At 52.9% G+C, this 25,746-nt stretch overlaps 1 protein-coding gene across 6 annotated transcripts; it reads left to right on the plus strand.

Moving 5' to 3' along the window:
- Positions 1 to 825: 825 nt before the first annotated feature.
- Positions 826 to 24,915, plus strand: SLC6A13 (solute carrier family 6 member 13). Of its 6 annotated transcripts, none has more exons than XM_068661366.1 (15): positions 826 to 961; positions 2,042 to 2,257; positions 4,136 to 4,270; positions 5,014 to 5,154; positions 5,595 to 5,679; positions 8,011 to 8,143; positions 11,429 to 11,563; positions 18,572 to 18,675; positions 20,823 to 20,947; positions 21,239 to 21,351; positions 21,473 to 21,610; positions 22,583 to 22,685; positions 23,229 to 23,329; positions 23,733 to 23,903; positions 24,404 to 24,915. In XM_068661366.1, the coding sequence occupies exons 2-15, from the start codon at positions 2,047 to 2,049 to the stop codon at positions 24,521 to 24,523; spliced, it is 1,815 nt and encodes a 604-aa protein (XP_068517467.1). In that variant the 5' UTR covers positions 826 to 961; positions 2,042 to 2,046; the 3' UTR covers positions 24,524 to 24,915. The 6 variants fall into 6 exon arrangements, 5 of the variants coding, with proteins under 5 accessions (XP_068517467.1, XP_068517486.1, XP_068517496.1 ...); XM_068661385.1 differs by having other exon boundaries at positions 22,604 to 22,685; XM_068661376.1 differs by lacking the exon at positions 826 to 961 and adding an exon at positions 1,873 to 1,920.
- Positions 24,916 to 25,746: the final 831 nt, after the last annotated feature.

A 25,746-nucleotide genomic window follows, 5' to 3' on the forward strand; every position in this document is an offset into this window, starting at 1 on the left:
TAGTGATGTGCTCACCCCTTGGCTGGATCCAGTCCTGTTCCTTGTTCCCTTTCCCTGTTTCTTCCCGTGGGAAGTCCAGCAACGTGTGGATGTGGGCCCACCATAGATTAATGTGGTGTGGCTGCACTATTCCTCTCCTTTCCCTAATAACTCTACACGCCTACAGCCCAGGCTCTGCTGCTGCTTTGCAGGCCTGACTGAACCCCAAAAGATGATACTTTTTCCTCTCTTGCCCCAGATATTCAGCAGCAGATGTAATAAAAATATTTTAAAGCCGTGTCTCACTTACATCCTTGGACCATCACAGCTGTAGCATGCCTTCTGTGAACAAAATCCAGCTCTGTTTGCCTTATTTATGGCCCCCAAGCACGGCCGTAATGCCTTCAGATAATGACTGGCAGCAGTACCAAGACCTCCTTCCTGCTGATGTTGCAGCCCTGTGCGCCACCAGGGCTGGTTTTTATCCTCGTGCGTGGTTTTCCAGCTGCTGCTTGGCTCTGGCTGCTGGGGCGATGTGTGGCTGGGCGCTGCCCCCTGCCCACGTCCCCTTCTCCCAGGAGAGACCCCGTTAAATGGGGTTTCGGCTCTTACCTCAGCCCCTGGTTTTGGCTCCCTTGGGTGCTCCCGTGCTTCCGTGGCCAGCGATGAGGAGCAGCACGGCCACGTGTGACCCTGCAGCAGCCAAAAAGCCACCGGCCGGCAGGGAGGACGAGGGACGGGCGGCCCCAGCAAGAGCTGCGGGCAGGCAGGGGGAAAGAGCCCCTTCGCCCTGGCCATGAAATCAGTCATGTGTAGGTTTTTGTCCGGCCCTGGGGGGTGGGGGAAGGAATGTGGGTTGGGCGAAGTCTAGGATTACACCAGGGCTGAATTTTTTCCCTTTCCACGCTTTAAATCGCCAGCACCTTTGGGTCCTGCCTTCGCCTCTCCCGCCAGCTCGCGCCCCGCCGGCCCCGTCCGCCAGGTAACCGCTGCGCGCCCACCCACCCCCCGCGCCCATCCCTGGGCCCGCGCTGGATGAGAGGTCACCGCGCGCTTTCTGCTCGTTTAATCATTTTCCAGCACCCACGGTTCCTCCCGATCCTCCCCAGCCGCTGCTGTCAAACTCCTGCCAGCGCTTCTTGCTCCTCTCCACCTCCCCGAGGGCTTTGCAGGGGGCTGCACAGGGGCAGGGAGGGAGGGGGTCAAAGTGCTGCTTTGCCTGTTTTTCTTTTTTTTCCCCTCCCCGGATGGGGAAGAGTGTCCTTTGCTGCCGGTGCCTTTTCCTGCTCTCCTGGCGAGAATGAATGGCCAAAGTTTCCCACCGTAGGTTGAGCTCGATGGGCTCAAGCTCAGAGGGCGAGGGTCACCACGCAGAGGAAGGCTCCCTCCGGGGCACGAGGGGCTTCGGCGCTCCCAGCTGTGGGATGGGGTTTGGTTGGGTCGCCCTTTGCCCCCAGGGCTCTGCAGGCAGGAGGGCATCCTGCCCGCAAGGAACAGGCCCAAACACCCCCAGCCTCCTAAATGGCAGCCGCAGAGCCGGGGAGATTGCTCCTAACAGCTGCCACCACTGACAGCAAAAGCTTCTTTCCCTCCTATTTCAGTTTGCCCCTTTCCCGTATCTAAGACTTTTGTGTCCTTTCCAGCTTTCACCATACGGTCTGTAACACCAGACCTTAGTAAACAGCAACAGGTGAGAGAAGTGCTTATAAAACATCTCTTTATGTATTTAATCCCTCCTCTCACCCCACTCCAGCCCCAACGCTGTTTCCCGGTGCATGCTGCAGTGGGAGCTTCTGTAGAAGGATGTGCTTCCACAAGTGTTTTGAGATGGGTCAATTAAAAATAATGAAGCTGGCAGTGGCTTTTTAAGGACTGGCACAGCCAAAGCTCACACGTGCCCTTGGTGCCCTCCTTCCAGCAGGAATCATTACAAACAGCCGAGTAAGGGTTCGGCACGTGGGTGCCTGCGTGTGTCCTCTCCCCTCTCTGGCCTTCCATAGCTTGGGTTTTGGCCTCGTTGCATGGCTTGTTGTGAGCGTAACAAAGGAAACTCCTCCTGAAGGTGGGATGGATTACAGAGTCCCTGGCGCCGTTAGCAATGGCGAAACGGTGCCCGCGCGGCCTGGCGTGGAAAAGGAGAAGGAAGAGGAGAAGGACCAGACCCTGGAGCGAGGGCAGTGGAACAACAAGCTGGAGTACGTCCTGTCGGTGGCTGGGGAGATCATCGGCCTGGGAAACGTCTGGCGCTTCCCCTACCTCTGCTACAAGAACGGCGGAGGTGAGTGCGGCCCTGGTGCCACCAGCATCTCCCCGGTGACATCCCTGCCCAGCCCCAGTGCACATTTTCCTTTAGCTTGAGGTAGCCTTTTAGAGGAGAAAAATGAAAGCCCAAAGTTTTTCTCAAGCTCGGTTCGGTGGCAGGTGGGGAGGGAGCTGCTCTCCCCATTTGGTGATTAATTGCTAATTGGGCTCTCCGGAAGGGCAGGGCTGGGGGAAGCAGCACTTGGCTGGGAGCTGGCGGGCACTGGGGACCAGGGCTGAAATCCCCTGGCGTTAGCTGGGGGCAGTCTCATGGGCCTCACTAAACTGCTTTCATCCCGGTGGCATAAAAGAGGATTAGCTGCTGTTTAGCTACTTTCACGCTGTGCTTTGCCTGGTGCGTGTTGCTTTTCACCAGGTGCTTGGGAATTTCATTCCCTTTCGAAAGGCAGCTCGGGACTGCTTGGACAGAAGAGAGGTTTCTCAGCCTTTTTTTTCCCCTCAAAATGGGCCTGAAGCAAAGCCCTGTGAAGTGGCAGAGGCACCGAGGAGTTTGAAGTCTCGGGCAAAGTTTTCATCCTGTGAGGCAGGGGAAGGATGCACGAGACTGGGGCACAGAGGGCAGCAGTTCTTGGGGCAGTGAGGTGAAGCGAGGCCAGGCAGCAGCAGGGGCTCTGCCCTGCCTCCAGAGCCCAGCCCCGTCCTGGCACCAGATCCCTCATAGTGCATCGAGATTGATTTTAAAGGCTGCCAGGTTTTTAAAACCTGGTTTGGTTCTGTGCTCCTTGGGGAAGGCTGGTCTAGCCACTTGCTTCTCTGGTGCTTAAATAAAAGTGAGGGGCCTTTATTTAATTTCCAGTTTCAGGGCAGCTGTGGCCAGCCTGTCACCAGTGTTACCATGCAGCTCCCAGTGACTTTTGCTGGAGTGTTTGCAGGCAGTGGTGATAACTCTCCTCAGCTTGTGCTTCGCTTGGCTCAATGCGCTGGGCTCTCCACAAAAGAGATCTGCAAAATCTGAGTTATGTAAATAGGGGCAGCCTGTCACCTTGTCTTTCTTGAGGGATATTTCCATATAGCAAAGAGTCTTACATATTTAGTACTCAGTGTGAGATACCAAGGTCCTGTATAGTGTTGGGAAAAAAAAAAAAAAAAAAAAAAAAAAACAGTAAAAAAAAAAGTTATTTTCACTCTCGTTCGTGCTTGCTTTCGCCTCCCATGACAGGGTCAGGCCTTCCCTGGGCAGGCTGGCCCGGCTGATTGGGAAATACTGGGGAAGCCTGTCTGGTGGTGCGGCTGCTGGCGCCGCAGGGGAAGGGGAAGGGGCTGGGGTGACACATAGCACACCTCCCACGGGCATTGGGGTCCCTGCCACAACGTCCCACCACGCCCCTCTGGGAAAAAGGCACCGCTTTCATGGCGCTGCCAGGAAGCTCTCTCTGTGCACTTTTTGGGTCACTTTTTTTGCAGAAGGGGAGGGCTGTGGCCCTGGTTGCTGATGGGGTGAGCACAGGGTGGGACTTCTGGCCCCAAAGAGCCTTCTCCATATTCATCCATACCAGCCAAGCTTCTTAATGAAAAATCTTGGATTTTGAGTTTACTTCTGCTCCAGAATTGTTATTTCTCCTGTACTCCCACCAGCCTGACCCAAGAGTCAGTTAATATCTCACTGTCTTGGAAAAGGACTAAGTGAGGGAAAGGCAAGGCTTGAGCAATTTCCATGGGGTATTAATGAACCTGGGATCATCAAGCAGCTCGTGGGGATGTCCCTCAGGCACTGCAGGGCGAAAGCTGTTACTGCACTGAACACTAACCCTGGAGTAACCAAACGCCTGACACATTTTGTCTTGGTGTTGACATCCAGGCCTTATTTCTCTTGTATGCTGCTTGAATCTGCCAGGTGCCTTCTTCATCCCCTACCTCATCTTCCTCTTCACCTGCGGGATCCCCGTCTTCTTCCTGGAGACGGCGCTGGGGCAGTACACCAGCCAGGGAGGGGTGACGGCCTGGCGCAGGATTTGTCCCCTCTTTGAAGGTGAGTGGGGTGAGACTGGGGGGACCCTGGGGACCCATGGGGGCTCTGTGCTCATCTTCTTCCCACCCTTGTGAATCCCAGCCCTTCCCAAAATTAATCCAGAAAAGTTGATCCCAGCTTCCTTCTTCATGTCAGGCTCTGGCCGGGAGCTTTGCACCCAATAAAAATTCCTCTAAGATGTAATGATGAAAATGCTCCTGGCAGTTATGCAGAACCTGAAATATACTGTTATCTTTCTAAGTCGATGCTATGTCATTTCCCTGAGTTTGTGGAGGGCTTAAAACGTTAGTGGTGAAAGGTGTTAGCTGTCATTAACTGTCAGATCCACTTCTACCACTATTTCAGCACAATCATTCACTCTCAAGTCACTTTCCATGATTTCTCAGGATTCTAAAGTCCCAGTTGCCTGAATTCCCTGTACCAAAACCTTGTAGATTAAGGCCCCAGGAGCTGCCCACCAGCCAGTGGTTTTGTGTATTCATCCCACCTCAGCTGCCCTCCAAGCCCATCTGCTGGTGCAGGTTGGGTTAAAGAGCCTGTATAGACAGTGGGATTTTGGGGGTGACTGACACCTCGGGGGGTTGATGTGCTGGTTTTCCTCCAGCAGCACTCACCATGCAGAGCAGAGACGAAGCTCTGAGTGAGCACAGTGGGGGACAGGCCAGGGGGCCAGGTGCTGACCCCTTGGTGAAACCTGGTCCTCAACAAGTGGTTCACCCCCTCTGGGGGCCTCCTCTCCGCAGGAATTGGCTACGCCTCACAGGTCATCGTAGTGCTTCTGAACTTCTACTACATCGTCGTGCTGGCCTGGGCCCTGTTCTATCTCTTCAGCTCCTTCACCATCGACCTCCCCTGGGGCAGCTGCAACCACGAGTGGAACACAGGTGGGTGCGGAGGCCCTGCTGCTCCCCTGGGTCCAAGCACTGCTGAGCCCATGAAACCCCAGCTCGGGTCACACCGCTGCCTGTAGGGGTGGGGAGCCCCCAGTGACCACAGTCCTGATGGTGTTTTTGGGGATGAGGCTGCAGCCACCAAGGGTGTCGTCCTCCTTCCTTCCATCCATCATCCTGTGCTGTGTGTGAGCTACAAACCCAGGGACGGCTTACCATGCCTGCTGGAAGGAAAAATTAAATGTCATCTTCTTAATTGTCCTAGGTTTCTTGCCCTGGAGGGGACTCCTTTGGTGCATCAGTGGGACTGTACAAAATTTGTCTCTGAGTCAATGTCACTGGGTGTTGACCCTGTGGATGGACAGGGAGCGGTTTCCTCCGGTTCTCCAGTCACTGCTACTCACGCCCCCTCTCTCCCCGGGCCTCTCCCGCAGGGAACTGCATGGAGCTCCAGAGGGCGAACTCGACCCTCAACGTGACCCGCGAAAACGCCACCTCGCCGGTCATCGAGTTCTGGGAGTAAGTAAAGCACGGCCTGTACTCCTCTTCCCTCCGAGACCTGCCTCCCCCGGGCAATGAACCACCCGTGCTGGTGGTTCCCATTAATCCGCGCAGGTCAGAAGAGGCCAGGAGAGAGCACGCTGGGCAGTCAGGGCAAAGGCTCTCAGGGGGGCTCATGGTGGTTGTCTGGGGCTGTGCTGGCATGCCTCAGCCAGCTGACTTGTCCTGCCCTTATGCCTTATTGCTATCCCCTGGACTTTTTGGGCTCCTCATTCTCACAGGCCTTGGTGATGGCCAGCTGACTTTGTACAAAACTTTGCCTCACTGTTGCTTTACTTCCTCTGGGCCTTGAAATTTCTTCTTCTCCCTTATTCCTCCTCTGTTTGTGCTGCTTCTCCCTCTGCTTCCTCCCATGTTCCTCAATTCCACCTGTGAACTCCCTTGTACAGATATTTCCTCCTGCAGTGTAGGTGAATTGCTTTGTCTTCCTCATCCCCAAACCACGGATCAGGCTTACCCAGGGTGCAGGCCTCATTAAAATTAGGGTCACTACCTCAGGATATGGTGACCATTGCCCTATGGCTTGGGTATGGTTTATGTGTCTGCTGGGTTATCCACTGCTCTCGTTCTGTCTAGAGCACTCTGTGTGTGCAGCCCTTGACCTGCCTGGTGGCTACATCCACTGTAACCATGCTCAGGACACAAGAACACATCTGTGAGCGTGGTGTGGTCTGTGGTGATCCACCATGAAGCAGCTCTCTGTTGGGTCTTTGTCTGTGTGCTTTGTAAGCTTTAGAGTATTCACCTGTTGAAAAGGAGACCTAAAAACCCTGTGAAGTATTGCAGGAGCCCATGCTGGTGATGCAGTGGGTGATCTCTTTCCTTTGGATCTGTGCTCCTGTGTGGTACCAGCATGTTCCCAGGAGGCTGTGTCATGGTGGATGGTGACTTTTGTATGCAGGCTAATCTTCATCTCAAAAATAGAAAAAGAGGTGATGCTTTTACTTCAGTGACTAATATGATAGCTATACTGAGGGGAGAAGCTCACCGAAATCAAACTTGAGTGCTGGGTTCAGCTCACATCATGGTGATATTTGCTCCCCCCCTTTTCATTGTCTTTTTCCTTTGTGCGTTGGTTAGCCCAAAGCACAGAGTAGCTTGATTTCTGGCACAAAGGCACAGGCTGCAGGCGTGCGATCTCTGATGATGCTCAGCATCTCCTGGGAGAATGGGCACTGCCCAGCTCCGAGTCCTGGCTGACAGACCAAGAAGGCAGCCTCTGCTGCCACCACGAATTTCCCTCGTGAGCTGAGGCTGGCAGAGGGCTCTGCACACCGCGGCATCCCTGGGGCAGCACAGGGCAAAGCTCTGTTCTTGCATCTGCCCGTGAGCAGTGATCATTACAGACTGCAAGGCGCTGGGTACATACACTGCTCCTAATGAGCTTATGGTAATTCCTTCCATAGATGGGATTTTTCTTTTCTCCTACAGTGCACTTGTATTTTTTCTTTCAACCTGCTCGCATGCAGTTAGATGCTGGCCTGCCTCAGACTGCTCCTCCTGAGACAGGCAGCTGGAAAAGTTGGTCTTCTGTGAGCATCCCTGTGTTTCTGGCGAACCAGCACACGGGACTGGAAATTTCCACTGTCTGTCCCTTTTGATGCAGCGTCCGTTCCTGCCCTCCTTGGGCAGGGGTGGAGGAGGCAAGGGTTTCCCTGAGATGCACTGACCTGCCACTGGGGTGATGGCATGCTTCTGGCTGCGGTACAGTGTCCAGTTAGTTATGGTCTGTTAGCATCCTTCCCCAAAGGTTACATAGTCCACATGCTTAGAAGCAGGGAAAGAGCAAGATAACAACAAAATATTCAGAGGAACAGCATGATTTCTTGCGATCCCTTTCTTACCCTCTCAATCCATCTTAGACTGTGGTTCTCCAGGAACGTAGCCTTTATTTTGGGATAGTTTCAGCCTTTTACAGCAGGGCAGGCTTGTGAGCATGCTCCACGTGCAGCTGCTGGGGCTCCAGCATGTCCCTCTCTGCCTGTCTCAGGTTCGGGACTGCACCATGGTATCACTCTCAGATAAAGGGAGTAGAAATGTCTAACCCAACAGGCCAGCGTGGGAGTAAGTGCAGAAGCGGGCTGGTGGTACTGCAGTAGCAGTCTGCGTGTGGGGTGCTGTTTGACTCCTCTGTGGCTTGCAGCTCAGAGCTGGGCCTTGTTTGTAAAACATCCTTCCTCCCCTGAGCTGTCAGGTGCTCTGGTGGTGGGGTGAGTGAGATATGGTGCTGGGAACACTGGTGGCCATCTCCGGTGACACTCAGGTGCTGTTTTCCTTCCCTCTGTGCAGGAGGAGAGTGCTGAAGATTTCCGATGGCATCCAGCATGTGGGCAGCCTGCGCTGGGAGCTGGCTCTGTGTCTGCTGCTGGCGTGGATCATCTGCTACTTCTGCATCTGGAAAGGGGTCAAGTCCACAGGCAAGGTGAGTGCTTGGCTCACATTGAGCTCCTCCTTTGATCACAGCTGGGGTGTTTGACCCACCTGCTTCTTGTGTGTTTAGGCAAGTCCTGGAAATGCTTTTCTGAGGCAGCAGGACCCTGCAGTGCTCACTGTGCAGCACCAGGCTCTGTGCTAGAAAGGATGGGAGTGCTAGACAGAGGCGGGAGGCTTCTCAGAGCATTAACTTCCAAGATTATCTTCCACCTGATCCCTCTCCATCTGAGGCCCAGGAGAACTTGCTGTCTTTCTGCATAGTGGATGGCTGCACTTTCCCTTCCCTTCTGCCACAGCATGAACAAGCCGTGTGGTTTTTGCCTCTGCTGGCAGGTGCAGATGGAAAATCTTCAAATTCATTAGATAGTTACGAAAGTAACAGAGGTGATCTCAAAGCCCTCTCTGCCTCAGCATCATGGGGATCTTCTTTTTGTCTTTTTGTTGGTCCCAACTCTTGCTATACTTGCTCATATTCCCCAGCAAGAGTCTCCTTTTTTCACTCACTCTGGTCACCACAGAGGTATTTCTCCAAATTCTCCTAGGAAGGGTTGGTGTGACGATACAGCTCCATCCCAAGCTTCCCCATCCCTGTCTCCTCTCTGTTGCAGCATGTGCCACGGTTATTTGCACTGACACCATTACTTAGTTCCTACTACTGCCTCCTGACCCATTCCCAGCCAGCAAGAGCAGATGGAAGTGAAAAGGTTTAGTCTGTTATCTACATGGTGTCTTCTCAGTGTGCTTCAAACAACATGGCATGTGTGGTGGGATATAAATCGTAGCCGCATCCATTTCCATCAAGTTGATGGCATGGATGTTAGCAGTTCCTCCTACTCCCAGAATGGTCTGGAACTATGAAACATGAAGGGGAAATCAAGCAGCTTGCAGAGATGATGTTTTCTGGTTTCCATGGAGTAAAATTAGAAGAAAAGAGCAACTGCTTGCTGTGGTGGCCTAGTAAAAGAAAGCAGAGGCAGTATAATAACAGCAAATATGATACTAAGATACAGCAAACATAATGTGGGAAGTGCTGAGAACAAATTCAATCTATTTTAGATACAAGTTCTATGTAAAATGCAGGCACTTCTTAGCTAAAAGGACAAATGATGATGAGATCTTACCACCTGGAAAGCAGAATCCTTCTTCTTATAGTGGAGAATCACTGCCCACTGGTCTATCAGCCCCTGAACTGACATTGCCCTGGACAGAGCAGTCCTGCAGCGGTTTGCATCCTCAGATGCAGGGACTGCCTGTCCCTGGGGAGCGCTCGCAGATGCAGGAGGTTGTCACAGATGGAATCACTTTGCCGAGGCATGTGGATCAGGTTCAAATAAAACCCTGGATGTTGCTGACCAGCATGTGACAGAATGATCACACTGATCCCGGCAAGGTTCCTGGTGATGTAGCTAGTGCTAACAATGCCCGAGAAATAAAAAGATTGGGTCTGAGCCAAGCATTGAGTAATATCTCATTGGATCCAGATGTTTGTGTTGTTAGAAGTTTGGCACTCTCCATCCAAGAAAACATTCTCCAAATTCGGGATGCTGGTCTCTGCAGATGTGAGTGACTGTTGGGTGAAGAGCTTAACACGCAAGTTCTTGCAGGCACACGGGGCATTACCAAGATCTGAACCGTGTACCAGAGAACAACCAGGTTGTGCACAGAGCCCCTGAAACTGTTTTGATGTAGAGATCCATCTGAGAACGTGCAACCTGCCATCCTGGAGGAATATGCACGAAGGTTCAAAGTCAATGGGTTGTCTTTAAGATTTTTGCTTTTAATCTTGCTTTCACAAGCTGAGAAAGATTAGACTTTCATCCTGCCATATCCCAAAGCAATAATTCGGTTGTGTGGCAAGTACAGGGATGACTGTTAAACTCTCAGGACCTGTAGATTTGATTAACTGTCACTGAGAAGCTCTAAATCAGAGTCTTCTTGAAACTTTGAGATTGAAATGAATAACGGCATTTGCTGGTGTTGAAGGATGATGTCCCTGGGCTCCTTCAATGTCCAGGATGCAGATTCAGAAGGACAGGGATGGAGCTGCTCACACAGATGTCTCAGGCAATCATGAGCCCCAGCAAGGAGGTGTTTTTCACCTCTCTCTGTGGCATTCCCCAAGACTGCTCTGATATATGCAGCAAGACACATGAAGTGCATGGAGATATTGGGGCTGTAGGCTGAGGTGATAACCTAGTAGTTTGTTTTTTCAAGGGTGGGATCTCTCAAATCCTTCTGTCCTTCCACATCACAAACCTGAGTCACCAGGTCTGTATCTCAGCTTAGACCCATTGCAGTGTCAGCTGCTTTGGATGCTTTACTCAGATGGAGTACATCAGGGTGGGTCCAGAAGAATCTCTTTTTGATTCACCACTTGGATCCATGAGGATTACCCAGGATAATCCTAATCGTGTTGTCCAGGCAAATCACCCTCCCATTGCTGGCAGTACCTCTGCTGCTGCAGAAACTGCTGTAAGCAGTGACAGACTGCCACCACCACTAAGGGGTGGTGGGCTTTAGGTGGATTTGGGAACGGCTCGCTCTGGATGGATGGGCAGGCATGAGGAACAGATCATTTCACAGCATCACACATTGCAGCTCCTCTAGAGATGTGCTTTAGCTCTTTGGTGCGTAACTGCCAAAGCTGAGAAAAGAGCTGTTGGGTAGCATTAAGGCGAAGGCAAAACCTTGCTCTGCACATCCACACAGGAAAAACCTGAAGGAGCAGCGTTTCTTTGCTGCCCCAGTGTGATACAACAAACTCAACTCGTGTTTGCACGGTGGTCAATCAGTCTTGAAGGTGTGGTGGCCAAGCAGAGGCATTAATGACACTACCCAAATTGCTGGTGAGGCCACACCACACTCAGCTTTGGTTTTAACTGCGTGGGAAGCAGGCCGCAGTGCGGTGTTGTAGCACACTACAGCAATTAGCCTGAATAGTCCTGAAAACACCTCATTTGTCCCCAAATGGGAGGTTATGTTTATGTTCTGTGTGTGTGACTCAGCCCTGTAATCAGGGTGGGGGCGTGCAGGTCCTTTGCAGATGCACACAGGGATTGCTGCTGCCTTCAGTGGAGCTGCTCTGGTGACAGGCTGCTGATAGCCTAGCTCACGTTCTGTGTCTCTCCTAGGACTAGAAAGGTCTTCTCTGGCTCCAGGAGCACCATGCCATGACCCAGGTTTCCTGGGCACATTCAAAAATGTATTTCTTCCCACCGCAGGCTAAAGCAAGGCGCTTGGTGCGCTCACACCTGTCCTCTCGTCCTCCTCCCAGGTGGTGTACTTCACGGCCACGTTCCCGTACCTCATGCTGGTGGTTCTGCTGATCCGGGGAGTTACCCTGCCCGGGGCATCCCAGGGAATCCTCTTTTACCTTTATCCAGACCTCAGTCGCCTCGGGGACCCCCAGGTAAGGACAGCGGGGAGCCAAACGGCTGAGCTGTGCTTGCATGGATGCCTGGGGCTGTCCTCTTCACCTCTTTTTCCTTTTCATGGAATCAATCATTAAGGTTGGAAAAGACCTCCAGGATCATCACAGCCAACCACCAGTGTCACCCACTGACCATGTCCCCAAGCACTATGTCCAACCTTTCTTTGAACACCGCCAGGGACGGTGACTCCACCACCTCCCTGGGCAACCCATTCCAATGCCTAACCAACGCCTTCTCGCTCTCTTTCTTCCAGTTATTCTGTCTGTCTCCTCTTTCACCCTGCTGGGCATAAGGCAGAGCTGAGATATGGGTAGATACTGGGGGGGTCCCCATGCTCCTTCACCCTCAGCCTTCACCTCTCCCCTTCCTGTATTTTCTAGCCTGAGCTGGGTCTGAACTACCCAGGGGCATGGGCAGAGGTGGCAGATTAACCCCTCCGTGAGAGCAATTCCAGCTGAAACCCCCATTTCTTGAGGAGCCCCTGTGCTGCTGCAGCACCGCGGCACGTGGGGAGGAGGAGGAGGAAGAGGAGGAGGATGGCTCTGTGCACCCCTGGGGCCTGGCTGCCCTCCTCGCCTCCCCGTCCCCATCGAGAAATTCCTGCCTGCAGAAACAGAGGGTCGGCACCCGACCGCTGCTGTTAATCTCTTTGGGACAAGTTCTTCCACGTTAAATCCTGGCTCCAGCTGAGCTGCTGTACCAGCCTTTGTGCGAAGGTGTTTCCAAAGGAGATTAAAGGGTGCCTGCCTGGAAAATAGGCCAGCAAAACCCCTCGTAACCCTGTTAACTCTTCCTGCTCTCACCCCGCTGCTGCCTTCGGTGTTAATTTTGCAAGCAGGGGCATCTCCAGCTGACCCTGCCCTGCCTGATGTGAGGAGCACAGGAGGGTCCCTGGGGTGGGGGTGTGCCAGGGCTGCTGGGGACCCCTGGCCTTGCTGGTGCCACTGGTGCGGTGCGGCTCCGGGTGATCCAGCTTGACGTAGGGCGTCCCATCTGGGGAGCTAAGCGCCAGTTTCCGCTTTGCAGCTGAAGGTGGTCTGCTTTGTGTCATTTGTGCAGTGCTCAGAGCTCCTGCTCAGCTTTCTGGCAGTCGCTCTCTGGCCAGCTGTGTGCCTGAGCAGTGGCTGGAAAGCTTAATTTTGCAGTGCTGGCTTCCCTCGTGCTGGCTCCCCTTGCCCGTGGGCAGGAGGTGGGTAGGAGAGCCCTTCCTTTCTGGGAAGGTGCAGCACGGTTGGAAGGGGCTTTTCCAAAACACCCAGGAGCATGAGGACAGGCCAGTGGTAGCACTGTGTGTGTGGCTGTGTGGTATTGATGTTGTATGAGGGCTTTCTGCACCGAGATGCCATTTTCGAGTGGTGCTCCCCAGATTACGCAAAGCCCCGTGGTCTTTGTGGCTGCATCCCCCAGGGGACAGCACTGAACCCCTCCGTGCACGGCACGGTCTGCTGCTGCTCTGTCCCAGTTACAGCCTGACCTTTGGAAGCACGGCTTCCTTCCAGCCTGGAAAACACCGCACGGGTGGATGTGGTTGTGCTGTGATCCCTCAGCACACGAGCTCTGCTCCCCCCTCCCCGACACACCACGGATGCCATCATTCCCTGACCAATGCTTTGCTTCTGGGGAAGAAAAGGTGGAATCAGTAGCAGTGGTTGCCTTCATATACTGTGGTTTATTTGTCTTACCAAGCCAGGTAGCACAGCTTGTGGTTTCTCCTTTGTTCCCCCATCGGGGAGGGAAGGTAAGGGTGAGTGCCCCGCGTGTGCAGCGTGCAAGGGCAGCACGAGCCTGGGCCAAGTCGATGATAATTGATTTGTGGCCACAAGGCAGCAGGCTGTGGTTGTTTACCCGCAGTCCTGGAAAAAGGCAAGGTTCTGCAGTTCCTGGGAAGGGGTGCTGGAGGTGGGAAATAAAAATAAAAATGAGCAAAATAAGCTCTTCGATCTGAGCCTTGTGATAAGGAGTCTTAAGGGGAGGCTTAAGCGAAGGGCAAACGATGCACAAGGGGACAAAAGGGTAACTGCTTAAAAGTATATGAAAGCATATGTCAAAAGAGGGGATGAATTATTTAGCAGGTTCTACTAGGGGAGAAGGAGCTGAGATGTGATGAAGTGTCAGTGTGTGGAAATCATTGCTTATCACCTGCCCAACGACCTTGGACAGAAGTGTGAAATCCTGCACAGGAGAGCTGATTGATAATGGTCTCTGCTGGCCATAAAGTCTGAAACTCCCTAAATCTTCCTGCACCTTCATCTTCTCATTTTATAAAACATTTGTAATTAAAACATCAAATGCAAAATATTTGATGTATAGGAAGAGCAGACTATGCAGAGAACCTGCTAACCAAAAGTTTTGCATATTGGAATCCAATTCTGCTGAAATACAAGCAGATAACAGCAAAACCACCGGAGAGAAAATTGATTTTGAACTGTATGTCCCAAAATTAAAATCTCCCCCTCCCCCCCCCCCAAAAAAAAAGAAAAAAAAAAAAAGCAACCTCATATATATTTGTTGCTAAATGTTGCATAACATTTAGTATTTTTGTGTTAGTACGCTAGCCAATTATTAAGCCCAAATCTTTTTCCCCCTCCTTGACTGCATTTTTGGAGCTCCAGAAACTTCCTACGTTTTTCATAGTTCAGGCTGTGGTTTAACAGAAAGGGGGGGCTTGGGGTTTTTCACCACTTCCACATTTGCTCGCTCTGCCCTTCACAAGGAGCCTTGTGGCAATTTTATCAATTGTTTATTTCAGTGAGATAACACCGGGGACTTCCTGATGTGATTATGGAGGGAGATGCACAGCGTGATCCACTAGCAGGAGGCTGAAATGAGAGGAATTCAGACTAAAAATAAGCGTTAAGTGTGAGAAACTTGTCATTGGAGCAGCTTTTCTCCAGCGCTGGCAGGCTGGCCATCGCTCGATGCTTTTGTACCGTGACCAGACACCGGTGTTATGGACAGGCCTGGGGAGAGAGCTGAAGGGCTTGGTGCAGAAAGTGCCGGCAGTGTGCCTGGGCTTGCTTGAAAGAGAAGAAATATAATGGTCTCGTTTTGCTCTGGTATCAGTCACAAGTGTTTTTGGCTAAATTTCATTGTGTTTGGTGAGTGAGAACGAAGGGGTAAAATTCCCCAGCCCCCGAGCATCTCCCTCCCTGCACAAACAGCGAGTGCTTCTCACAACATGCCCAGGACCTCCCACTCTTGTTTTCCCCCTGCAATTTCCAGAAAACACGCTGTCTTGCTGCGTGTGCTTGTGCTTTACCCCGAGAGCTCCAGAAGGCCTTTGTGTAATGTAATGACGGAGCAATCTTTACAGAGCCACTTCCCCTCTGGCCCCTGGGGCCGGGAGGCAGCGGCAGGGCCAAGGACTGCTTGATCGTGGGCCCCCCAGCCATGGGAAGGGGTCAGAGACCCCAAACCCCTTCCAGTTCAGCCCCCTCCTGCTGCTGCTCCTCTGCCAGCGAGAGCCGCTGCCTCCCAGCAAGAGGGGGGCCTGCTAAATATTATTTGTTCCCCTTATTTGTTTCTTTTCCCAGCAAGCCTTTAACTCAGCTCTGCACGCCCATGCCATGCTGCTGCCGGCCCCCCACGTCCCCTTTCTGAAGGCAGCGTGTTTGTCTTTGGGCAGAGCCACAAAGCGTGGGGGTCAGGAGCATCCCTCGCCCCGTTGCACTCCCCAGGGTGGGCAGCTGTGCTTTTTGGGATGAACCACAACCTGCTGTGTTTTCTTGCAGTGTTTAAAGGAAGCCCAGCACTGGGGAGCTCCCCTGGGTGCAAAAAGTCAGTCGGCAGGGTGGGTGCAGGAGGTCGGGGTGGGCTGGTGGGGTGTCGTGGGGACCCTGAGTGCCCACGTGTCAGTCCTGGAGGACGGAGGAAGGCAATAATCTGGGAAGAAGTGCTCAGTGTGCTGCAGGTGGAGGCTTGCCTGGCTTTGGCCCTGGGTGTGCCCTGTGCTGAGTCCCCGATGGGGGCAGCTTGGCACTGGGCTTCAGCAGGATTTTGCTCTGCAATGGTCTGTGTTATTATCTGTAAGTGTTCTGAGGTCTTCCTGAGGAAGGATCTGTCTCAGTACAGGGGGCTATTAAATTCTAGCACATATAATAAAGCGAATATTGCTGAGAAAATTAAGGGAGGAAGGAAAATGTCCTCTGATAGGCCATAACTACCTTGGATAACTGCAGCTCAGGTGTGAAGGCTTTGCTTAAAAACAGCGAGTAGGAGGTTATTACAGACTGGAGTAAACAACATGTTCAAGGAAATTGAATTATGAATTAAATAAACTGGATGGCTTAGAAAACTGCAGACAGCAACCAAATCAAAATACCCAGGCCGCCTATGTGCTGGTGAAATCTGAACCACGGGGCGAGCTTCTCCAGTTGCTTCAGGAGCAGCGGTCAGAGAACAGCGGCAAGATTTCCTGCAGGGGAAAGAAAGAGCCCCCTGCGACCCCATCAAACCCCTTCAGAGTGGGAATATTAAATTAATGAGAGGATGCTGATCAGCAATGTGGGATGGAGAGGGGGGGTCCTGGAAGGACTGAAATGAGCATTTCTCGGAGTCACAGCAGGGAGGGGACTGAGCACAGCCCGGGGAGGGCAGATTTGGGCTGTTGTTTCCAGGGGTGGCTGCTGTGTATGGCCCCTGTGAGACTGCAGGGCTGGGGGGAGAGATGAGCTTCTCATGGGGAGCTTGAGGAGGGGGCTGGACGAGAGGTGGGCTGGGGGCTCTTCCAACCCCAGGTCCTGGGTGGTGCTGCTCAGCTCCATCACAGGAGGGTCAGGAGCACCCATGGCATCAGTCCTGGTGGAGCCTCTCAGCCCTCAAGGAATTTAGGAACTGCCAAGGGGCTGGGAAGGAGGGAAAGGTGGCTGGTCTTTGGCCCAAGAGCCTCAGTGGCCTCTTAAAATAGGAAATAAAACTGCATGCAGCCTAGGCTGGTGTTCATGGTTATGCTGGTTACTCCACAAGCCACATTTAGCTTTATTTACACTGGTTCATGTGCTGCCTTGCCTCAGGTGGAACAAGTGCTGAGGCAGGCCCCGCACTCCCCACAGATATCCCCTGGGATAGGCACCCCGGGGGTGTTGTGTTGGAAGGAGCAGGCAGAGAGCAGGAGCCTGCAGACCCCAGGCTGGTCTCTGCCGCACGTCAGGGGCATTGCTGGGTGTAGAAAGCAGCCTTTCCGTGAGCCACAGAGCTAATGAAGCTCGCTGTCTTGGTATTTGACTTCTACCGTGTCTGGTAAAGCACCATTTCTTTTCCTGCCCTTGGGATGTTTCTCGTGTCTCTTGCTTGTGTGATTTGTCTGATATTTAACACTGGTTGACTGTTCCTCCCTGCAGATTCCCTCTCAGAGGGGACGCTGAGTTTTTCCCATTCCCTGGTTGCTGTGAAATTCATAGGTAGCTGGTTTCTTTGAGGCTTCTGCCCACTGTTAAATCTGTTTGAAACTGGGCAACTGGGTCCGATGTTGTGGCAAGGACAGGGGGCACTATTTGATGGCAAAAGTCTTGTTAACTCAACAAATGGAACTAAAAGGGCTTCAGAAAAACACAAGAGAGGGGGATTCAAGTTAGAATTTGATGAAAACAAAACAAAACAAAACAAAACACCCCATTTATTCCCAATGCTTTTGAAATGCATTAATGAGCTAGCATTTTGGTCTCTAAACCTGCCTCCCTATTCCACCCCTCTAAAACAAGTAAAATTCACTGAGATCAATGACTTTTTCCAAATCCTCGTGCCCAGAACTAACTGTTCCCGTCCAACCTCATCGTCTGCCTCTTCCCATTCTACAAACCAAAGGCACGATCTGACTCCCTGTGACTGACGAGAAGAAGGTAGGGCTGAACGTTTCCCAAGCTGCTTGCAGGACAGCCAAGGAAAGCGGCTTCCCCAGCCTGCCCTAGCTGCTGGCACTGCTGGCTCACGCACCCCATTGCCCCTCGGGACACGAGGCCGTGGATGGCAAGGTACAGGTGTTACTTGGAGCCACCGAAACCATTGCAGTGCTTTCTGTTGGCTTCTGCTCTCCTCAGGAGACATCTCAGGACCACTGCTGCTCCACCTGGAGACTCTTCGCATTAAGCTTGTCCCCGTAACAACTTCCTTCTGCTCTCCTTTCCTGACTGCCTTCCCTCTTGTCTCTAGAAGGTGGCTGCACTTCAGCATTGACTGAATGATTGCCTTATCTCTATTTTATAAACCCTCTAGGAAGAAAGATGTTAGACAGTGGAGGGGTTAATTAATAATTGTCACTGCTTCATTCCTCGCTGTTGGCTCCTGCTTTTGCTGCTCTCTGCAGAAGACGGTGGCTGTGGCTGCAGCAGTGACTGCACACAGCAGGGCTTTCGAATCAAATTTGGCACTGACAAATGTCAGCCTCCGAGCACCGGGACATGCTGTTGACAGAGAGATCGAAGTGGAGTTCAGAGGGGCTTCATGGCACTAACATCACTCTTGTATTTGCTTTTAGGAGCTGTCTTGGGCAAGCAACTCTGTCTGTTTCTTATACTCCCCTCCTGCCTGGTTAATTTGCTTTTACATTTTGGATCCTTTAAAGTTAGGTCTTGGAGCTACAGGCCACCATCAGCATGTACCTGTACCACCCAGTGGGAGACCAGGCCTACCCAAATCGTGTCCCCTTTCTCTGCTGGCAGTGAGGGCTCGTTCAGCTCAGATTTGTCTGAGGAAGACAGAGATGATGATGAAGAGCTGTATGTGCCGTGGGTTTGCAGGGCTCTGGCTGCATCCCTTCCCCTTGGCACTCTTATCACCCCCAGGGCGCTTCACAGAGCACGGGAACTCTTGGCACTGTGTAGCCTGTTCCTAGCAAAGGCTTGTCCAAAAACCGGGTATTGCTGACCACCCCAGCACTGATCTTCCTGCTGCTCATGGTGGCCCCGGGGGCTCTGCCTCCTCCCATGGGTGCAGTGTCTGCGCTCTGTGCTGGCCTTGTCTTCTCACCTGTGTTTGCATCTCCCTTGCAGGTCTGGATGGATGCAGGCACTCAAATCTTCTTTTCGTATGCAATTTGTCTGGGATGCCTGACAGCTCTGGGCAGCTATAACAAATACCATAACAACTGCTACAGGTAACTGGAGCACGGCTCTGCTGCCTTGAGCCTTCCCCTCCCTCAACATCAGCACAAACAGGCCGGTGAGCCGCTGGAGGCTCCTGGCCTTTTGAAGTATCATGCTTTCCATTTCTACCCAAGGCATAAGGACACTTTTCCCATGTGTTTTTTCCTCAAATCCAGTTCTTTGTGCTTTGTACCCAAGGGGAATGCCAGGAACTTTCTGTCTGTGTCACAGATGACAAATTCCCTCTTCCATACTGCATAAAACCCATCAGAGCCAGATCCTCTTCACTGGCTTTGTGACCCCACACCACCATGTCCCCTATTTACATAGGTGCTGAAGGGGAAGCAGAGCTGTCCGATCAAATGTCTCTAGACTGGAGTCCTTCCACCTTGCAATTTATCCTCCCAAGGTTCATTTGGACCTAGTGTCTTGCACAGTTATCAGTGCTGTGGGTGCCTACATGCTAGCTGTGGTCTGTATATAAACCTGCAGGTGTGACTCCTGTTTCTTGTGTGCTCTGCCCATGCTGAACAGCCCTCCAACAGAGATCAGCCGAGCTGCCAAACTGAATCAGACGTTCAAGTTGAAGTGTTCAGGTGAAAATAAGCTCATTTTGCTCAGATGTACCCAGCATCTGGAGCCATACCTCTAGAGTCAAAAAACTCGTGTGAGAGGAAGAACTCAGAAAACCTGCCTCCCTTCTCACCCTTTCTCATGCTGGCCATATTGCTCTTGGTACTGGGTTCTCCCCATGCCTTTTAAATTCAGATTTGTTGTCCTTGCTGTGGAAGGTCCTGGCAAACCACCATGTGGTCCTAGCTTGGCATCTTTCTCTTCGCCTTAGAAGTTAACACCTGCTGTAGGGAGGTGTTAACCCACACGCTCCAGCAGCAGGGCTGGGACCTCTCTTCCTTTTCATGTCCCTTCTATCAGGTGCAGATCTCAGAGAGAAAGCTGTGGGAAGAGAAAAGAGAACAGATTGACTCTGGCCTGCTGCATGGCCTTGGGCATTGTCCGTGTGCATCTCCAGTACGGATATGTCACATGGAGGGGCTGCTGAGCAGCAAAGTTGTAAAGAGGCTCACAAAGAGGCCATCTCCAAGATGGCATCAAAGAGCAGGGGCTGTTTCTCGTTCTCTGGGATAATAAGGGACATCATCAGATCTCCCCAGCTTCCTTTAGGGTAAAAATCTGGGGTCTTCTTTTTGCTCTGGCCATTTCCCACGTCTCACTCCCCAGCATGATGCCCCTTCCCACCTGCCAGGTGACTGGAGAGCACCTTCCAGCCCATGCTTTTCCAAGGAGGCAATGACCTCATACATACATCTGGGAGAAAGAGGGAAGGAACACTAGGAAGGAAGAAAAAATATGTGAAATAAATGCAAGTTAGTGTAAAATGGTGTTAGGCGATGGGCAGTCCTTGACCATGCAAAGTGCTGTGGTTTGGGAGGAATAATCTGAGCTACACGTGTGGTGTGGGGGTTCTGTGTGAACTCTGCTCTATCTCCAGAAATGTTTGCAGAGCGTGACTAGCTCTAGTTCCTGTGCAGGGAGGAGCGTGAAGCCCCCCAGATGCTAAAGATCTACAGAGTGGCAAAGAAAATCACACTGAATTTGCAGAGTAGCATTTAACAGAGTCAGAGCAGGCCATGAAATGCCGGAAGGGTGCGTTCAGTTTAGTGCAGACTATTTTGGAAAGACGCTGCAAATGTTAGTGTTGTCCCGAGGGCTGCCGCCACAGGAGGCCCGGGGAGACTGGAGCATAAAAAAGAATTGGATAGATAAGCAATGTTTAGTTTAACAAGTAGATGGATGGGAATGAGATGAAACAGAGACAAAAGGGAATAGATCAGAGGAAATAAATTGGATGGCTCTGTTCATCTTTTCCTCATAATGCGAGGACCAGGAGATATCTAGTAGCGCTGAGAGGCCAGAACATTGTAACTGGTCTGAGAAATCTATTAAGGAAAAATAAATGCCCCCCTCTCAGACAGAAATAATCTCTGGCACTCTCCCCCACAGGAGGGATCAGAAGAGAGAGAAGGAAAAAAAAAATTAGGCGTTCAGATGTGCAGCAAGTCTATCTCGTGGGTCAGTGCCCAGGGTGGGGTGTGGGTCACCCCTGGCCCCCCGGCTGATGCTGTGCCCCCTCCTCCAGGGACTGCGTGGCCCTCTGCTTCCTCAACAGCGGCACCAGCTTCGTGGCCGGCTTTGCCATCTTCTCCATCCTGGGCTTCATGGCGGGGGAGCAGGGGGTGCCCATCGCCGAGGTGGCCGAGTCAGGTGAGTGGGGCCGTGGTGGGGTGGTGGGGTCATGGGGGGGCTGCTGGTTGTCCCCGGGGCCAGGTAGTCGCCCCGGGCTGAGTGGTGTTGCGCTGCACGTCCCCATCTTGGTGGCCTCCCAGCCCTCGCAGCAGTGATGTGGCCGTGGCTTGCTGTGCCTCCGTTCCCTTCCTGCCCTCAGGACCTCCTCTGTTCCGTGAGGAGCCTGGGTTTCCCGCATGGCTCGTGGCCGTGTGGGCCTGCACCAGCCGTGCCGTGTCGCTGCCTGCTCTGAAGCCCTTCTCCCCGCAGGGCCTGGCCTGGCATTCATCGCCTACCCTCGGGCTGTGGTCATGCTGCCCTTCTCCCCGCTCTGGGCCTGCTTCTTCTTCCTGATGGTGGTGTTGCTGGGACTGGACAGCCAGGTAAAGGCGCGGGGCCACTGTCCCTTCAGGACGGGATTGAACTTGGCCAGTGGGAGTGCAGGGGGTGCCGGGGAGGAGGTGCGGGATGGGCTGACAGAGGTGGGGTCTCTGCTCTCTGCAGTTCGTCTGCGTGGAGAGCCTCGTCACAGCCCTCGTGGACATGTACCCCACCATCTTCCGCAAGAAGAACCGCCGGGAGACCCTCATCCTGCTGGTCTCCATCCTCTCCTACCTGGTTGGGCTGGTGATGCTCACCGAGGTATTTTGGGCTCAGACCACCCGCATGGTGCTCACTGGGGGCCTGGTGGGTGGTGGGGTCCATGCTGGGGCCAGATACTCATTGGTGAGCCCCATCCTGCTGCCTGGTGCCTGGGGGAGGCTGCCCTGCCCTGCCCTTCCCCACATTTTTGCTTCCAGCCCTCAGCCCTTGTGCCAGTTACAGCCCTGACAGCTCTCCTGCCAGGACTGGTGATTGGAGCTCTGGCCAGCCAATATTTTGGTTACAGATTTATCTCTATATGAGCCAAACCTTTACCACTTCGGCCTGTTGCATGGTTCGGGCAGAGCCTTTGTCCTTCTCTTCCCTCCTGTATAGACCTAGGTGGAAAATGGATGGAAAATCTGGTGTGCCTGAGCATGTCTCGTACCTATTACACTGTTTCCATGTATATTCCTCTTGTGATTATTTGCCTCAGAGTTAAAACTGTTCTGCTCTAAGACCTCTGACTCCTCCTGGCAGTCTGTGTGTCATGGGGTTGGTGCTGCCACGATGCCCTTTACAATTTGCATCTCCTGTGTTCAGAGGACAGCTTTTTCAAAATTTTGCTTGAATAATGTTTCACCTGCAGCTTTGTGCCTGGACAAACCTTCAGGCCCAGTTTGTAGACTGGTTTGTGGCACTGGGTGGTGAAACACCTGTCTTGTCCTAAAATACCCCCGCAGTCTCTGATGGCCACTTCCCCTCTCCTGTCCTGCCCTGGGCTGAAGGGCTGCAGAGGCTCCTGGCAGCAGGGAGCCTCCTAGGGCTGCCACGTCTCCATCAGGCCTTGGGTACAAGGGATGTGGCTTTGCTGTCAGCTCAAACCATGCCCCAGTTAGAGGGAGGTGCCCGCAGCTCTGGGGAAGATGCTGAGTTCGTTTCCTGCTCTGGCTGGAGCTCCTGGCCTGTGCCTGACTCCTTTCCCCTCTCTCCCTCCCCACCTCGCCTCGCTGCCCGCTTGGCCCTTCCCAGGGTGGGATGTATGTCTTCCAGCTCTTTGATTACTATGCTGCCAGTGGCATGTGCCTGCTCTTTGTGGCCATCTTCGAGACTCTCTGCATCGCCTGGGTCTATGGTGAGTATGGACCAGGAGGGCCCCCAGATCCGCTCTCTCAGTCTGCTTTCCCCATCCTCAATGTGCCAGTCCGTAACTCCTCTTGGCAAGTGCTTCGCAGTGCAAGGCAGCCCTCTAAACACGTGCTTTGGTGCCCATGGACTCAGCTGTGGGGGCTTCCTCACAGCAAAGCCCTGGGGGATCTGCTTGGCAGATATCCCCAGCGTGTTCCTACGTGCCCCTGCTTTTGAGGCCCTCCTTCCTTGGGGATGTGGAGCTGGTTGTGAAGTGATTTCCCACCCTGTGCGTACAGGCATCTGAGATCCCCCTGCATTTTTGAGACACCTCTCTCAGCCCTGATATTCACAAGAGATGGCCACACTCCTCCTCAGGGAGCTCCCCAGCAGGGTTTTTGGCTATGCTGAGGTTACTGCCTCATCTTCTGGGGAGCTCCCAAATGGTGGTGAAGCAGGGCCCCCACTCGCCATCCTCCCTGGGACACGCAGATCCTGCTGCCCTTGTTCCTGGTGGCAGTGAGGCATCCATCCTTCCCTTCTTCTACAGGTGCTGAGCGTTTCTACGATAACATTGAAGACATGATTGGCTACCGGCCGTGGCCCATCATCAAATACTGCTGGCTTTTCATCACTCCAGCAGTTTGCATGGTGAGAGCCCACGGGAAGAGGTGTGGGGAGGGAGATGGGCAGAGCCTGGTGCCTCTGAGATATATGTACATATATATGGGGGGGTGTGCAGATATGTAGACAGTTGTGTAGCCTGTTCTTCTGCACATGTGTGAGACATTTGGGGTCGGGTGTGAGGCTAAGCAATGGGCAGAAGGGCCCAGATGAACAGTGACAGATGTGTCTACTGCTGGGACGAGCTCCTTGGGGCTGTGCATGGGGACTGCCCTAGCAAAGGTGTTTTGGCTGGTGTCTCCTCTGTTGCTGTCCCAAGGAGCTCTTTGTTACCATAAAACTGTGCAGGTGTGGAGCCACCAGGAAGACATATTTTCACTAACAGTTAATTTTCTGGCACTTCTCCTCTTGGTTTCTTCCACCCTGCCAGGCAACCTTCTTGTTTTCTCTGATCAAATACACCCCACTGACCTACAACAAGAAGTACGTGTACCCGTGGTGGGGGGACACCCTGGGCTGGCTGCTGGCCCTCTCCTCCATGGTGTGCATCCCTCTCTGGATCGTCTACAAGCTCTCCACCATCAAAGGCTCCCTCAGAGAGGTGAGGCTGATGCTCTGGGATCAGGGCTGTGCTGCCGTGGTGAAGTCCAGCCTTGCAAGGGTTTTTTTTTTGTGTGTGTTGTGGGTTAATTAGTAAGGAGCCTGGAATAAATCAATTGAATGAGTTCATTGCTACAGTGAAACTGTTGGTTTTATTGAGTTCTGCCTGGCTGCAGGGCTGCTCCAAGCTGGCTGTTGCCTCTTGGTGTCCTTACTTTATTGCTTTTGTCTCTCTGCAAGCACCATTAGGAATAAACTCATTAGGTGGTGAGGACAAAGATGGTCTCCAGTGCCTCAACTCAATTTGGAGGCTGCCGTTGACTGCAGCCAGGAGTCTTGCTCCAAGGAAACCCACAACCCTGCCTGTTCTCTGCCTCCTGCATGTGCTCGGGAATGGGTTGTGATAGCTGGCTGAATGAATGATAACCATGACTGGAAGGGGAGGGCCCAGGTCACCTTTTGCCCTTGTGGCCATACTCAATGCTTGCCTTTGCCTTCCAGAGGCTCCGCCAGCTCACCTGCCCACTTGAGGACTTGTCTTCCAGGCCGAGCACGGGACTGCCCCTTCCCTCCACCAGATCAAGCCTCTTGATGCTGACAGAACTGGAATCTCACTGCTAGGACCTGTGCGGCTCTCCCTCCCTCCCCCCAGGACGGTTTCTGTGCAGCCTTTACTACCTGTCGGAAAACACAAGGATTCTTCACCCACCGAGGAGAGAGGGATTTCTGGGTTCTGCTCCCTTCCCTGGAAGATTTGAAGGGCTGAGGGAGAGGCTGCCATGGAGATGGTTTGTGTGGAGTTCGCAATGCACCTTAATCCTCTCCCTAGAGAGGGCTCTGAAGGGGCAGATCAAGCACCGGTGGTGTTCCTGAGCATCCCCAGCCTGCTGGTGGGCAGAAAGGAAGGACTGATCATGGAGTGGAGAGTGCCAGAGAGTCTCAAAGCTGTGGCTCTGGTCTGGACTTTGGGAGCTTCTCCGTTAATTCCATTAAATCCTTGTATTTCCCCTCTAGATACACTCTGTCTCAGTTTTGTCTGACCTGTATCCACTGCTAGGGCACGCCTGGTGGGGTGTTAGTGCAGCTGTGCTGGGCGTCCTGGTCTGCATCTCTGTTGCGCTGTCACGTTTGTACAGCAGCATGGCCAGAGAAGAAGAAGCTTGGTTAGGGTAGGAGGGGAAACGGGGAACATTGATTGGGAGGCCTCTGTAAGCAGCATGCTTGGGGTTCTTCGGTGGAGAGTGTGATGCCACCTTCTGCTGGAGCCACTGCCAGCTCCCAGCCAAAGGAGTCACCTGGCTGGGGAGTCACTGGGGCCTGAGGGAGGTGTGTGGGCTGGCGTTTCTTCACGCAAGTGAAGGACCATGGCAAACTGCCCCTGGCATCTGCAGGTCTAGGCAGTTTCTGTGCTGACTGGTGTCGAGATGCTCTGCAGCCAGTTATTTTGTTTTTGCTGCGTATGGAAAAAGGGCTGCATGGCTGAGACAGGACCTGTATGTTATGTCAACACTGCCGCTAACAGGGCCCCTCATTTCCACAAAAAAAAAAAAAAAAAAAAAAAAACAACAAACAAGCCCACCACGCATCAAAGAGCTGCTGTTTTAGATGGTGTAGCCTCAGCATCTGAGGAGGGCAGCCAGAGGACACGTAGCCCTGGGAAGCTGGATGACTCTCGGGTAACCCTGAGGAAGCCGGAGCCTAGGAAGAGCTGAGTGAGTGAGCAGAGCTCGTCTTTCCAGAGGATCCATGGACACTGGTGGGCACCACAGGTATGGCCCGGTCTTCTGGAGCTGCGTGGAGCACCCATCACGGGGAGAGGAATTAAAACAGTCCACGCAATTAGC

Source organism: Anas acuta, chromosome 1 (genome assembly GCF_963932015.1).
Source record: "Anas acuta chromosome 1, bAnaAcu1.1, whole genome shotgun sequence".
Taxonomy (NCBI): Eukaryota; Metazoa; Chordata; class Aves; order Anseriformes; family Anatidae; genus Anas; species Anas acuta.

What these genes read in the sequence shown, in the direction of transcription:
- SLC6A13 (XM_068661366.1), top strand. Translation starts at nt 2,047, where the DNA reads ATGGATTACAGAGTCCCTGGCGCCGTTAGCAATGGCGAAACGGTGCCC. An exon ending in TACCATAACAACTGCTACAG is followed by an intron (nt 18,676 to 20,822) that starts GTAACTGGAGCA and finishes CCCCTCCTCCAG; the next exon opens with GGACTGCGTGGCCCTCTGCT. An exon ending in CGCCGAGGTGGCCGAGTCAG is followed by an intron (nt 20,948 to 21,238) that starts GTGAGTGGGGCC and finishes TTCTCCCCGCAG; the next exon opens with GGCCTGGCCTGGCATTCATC.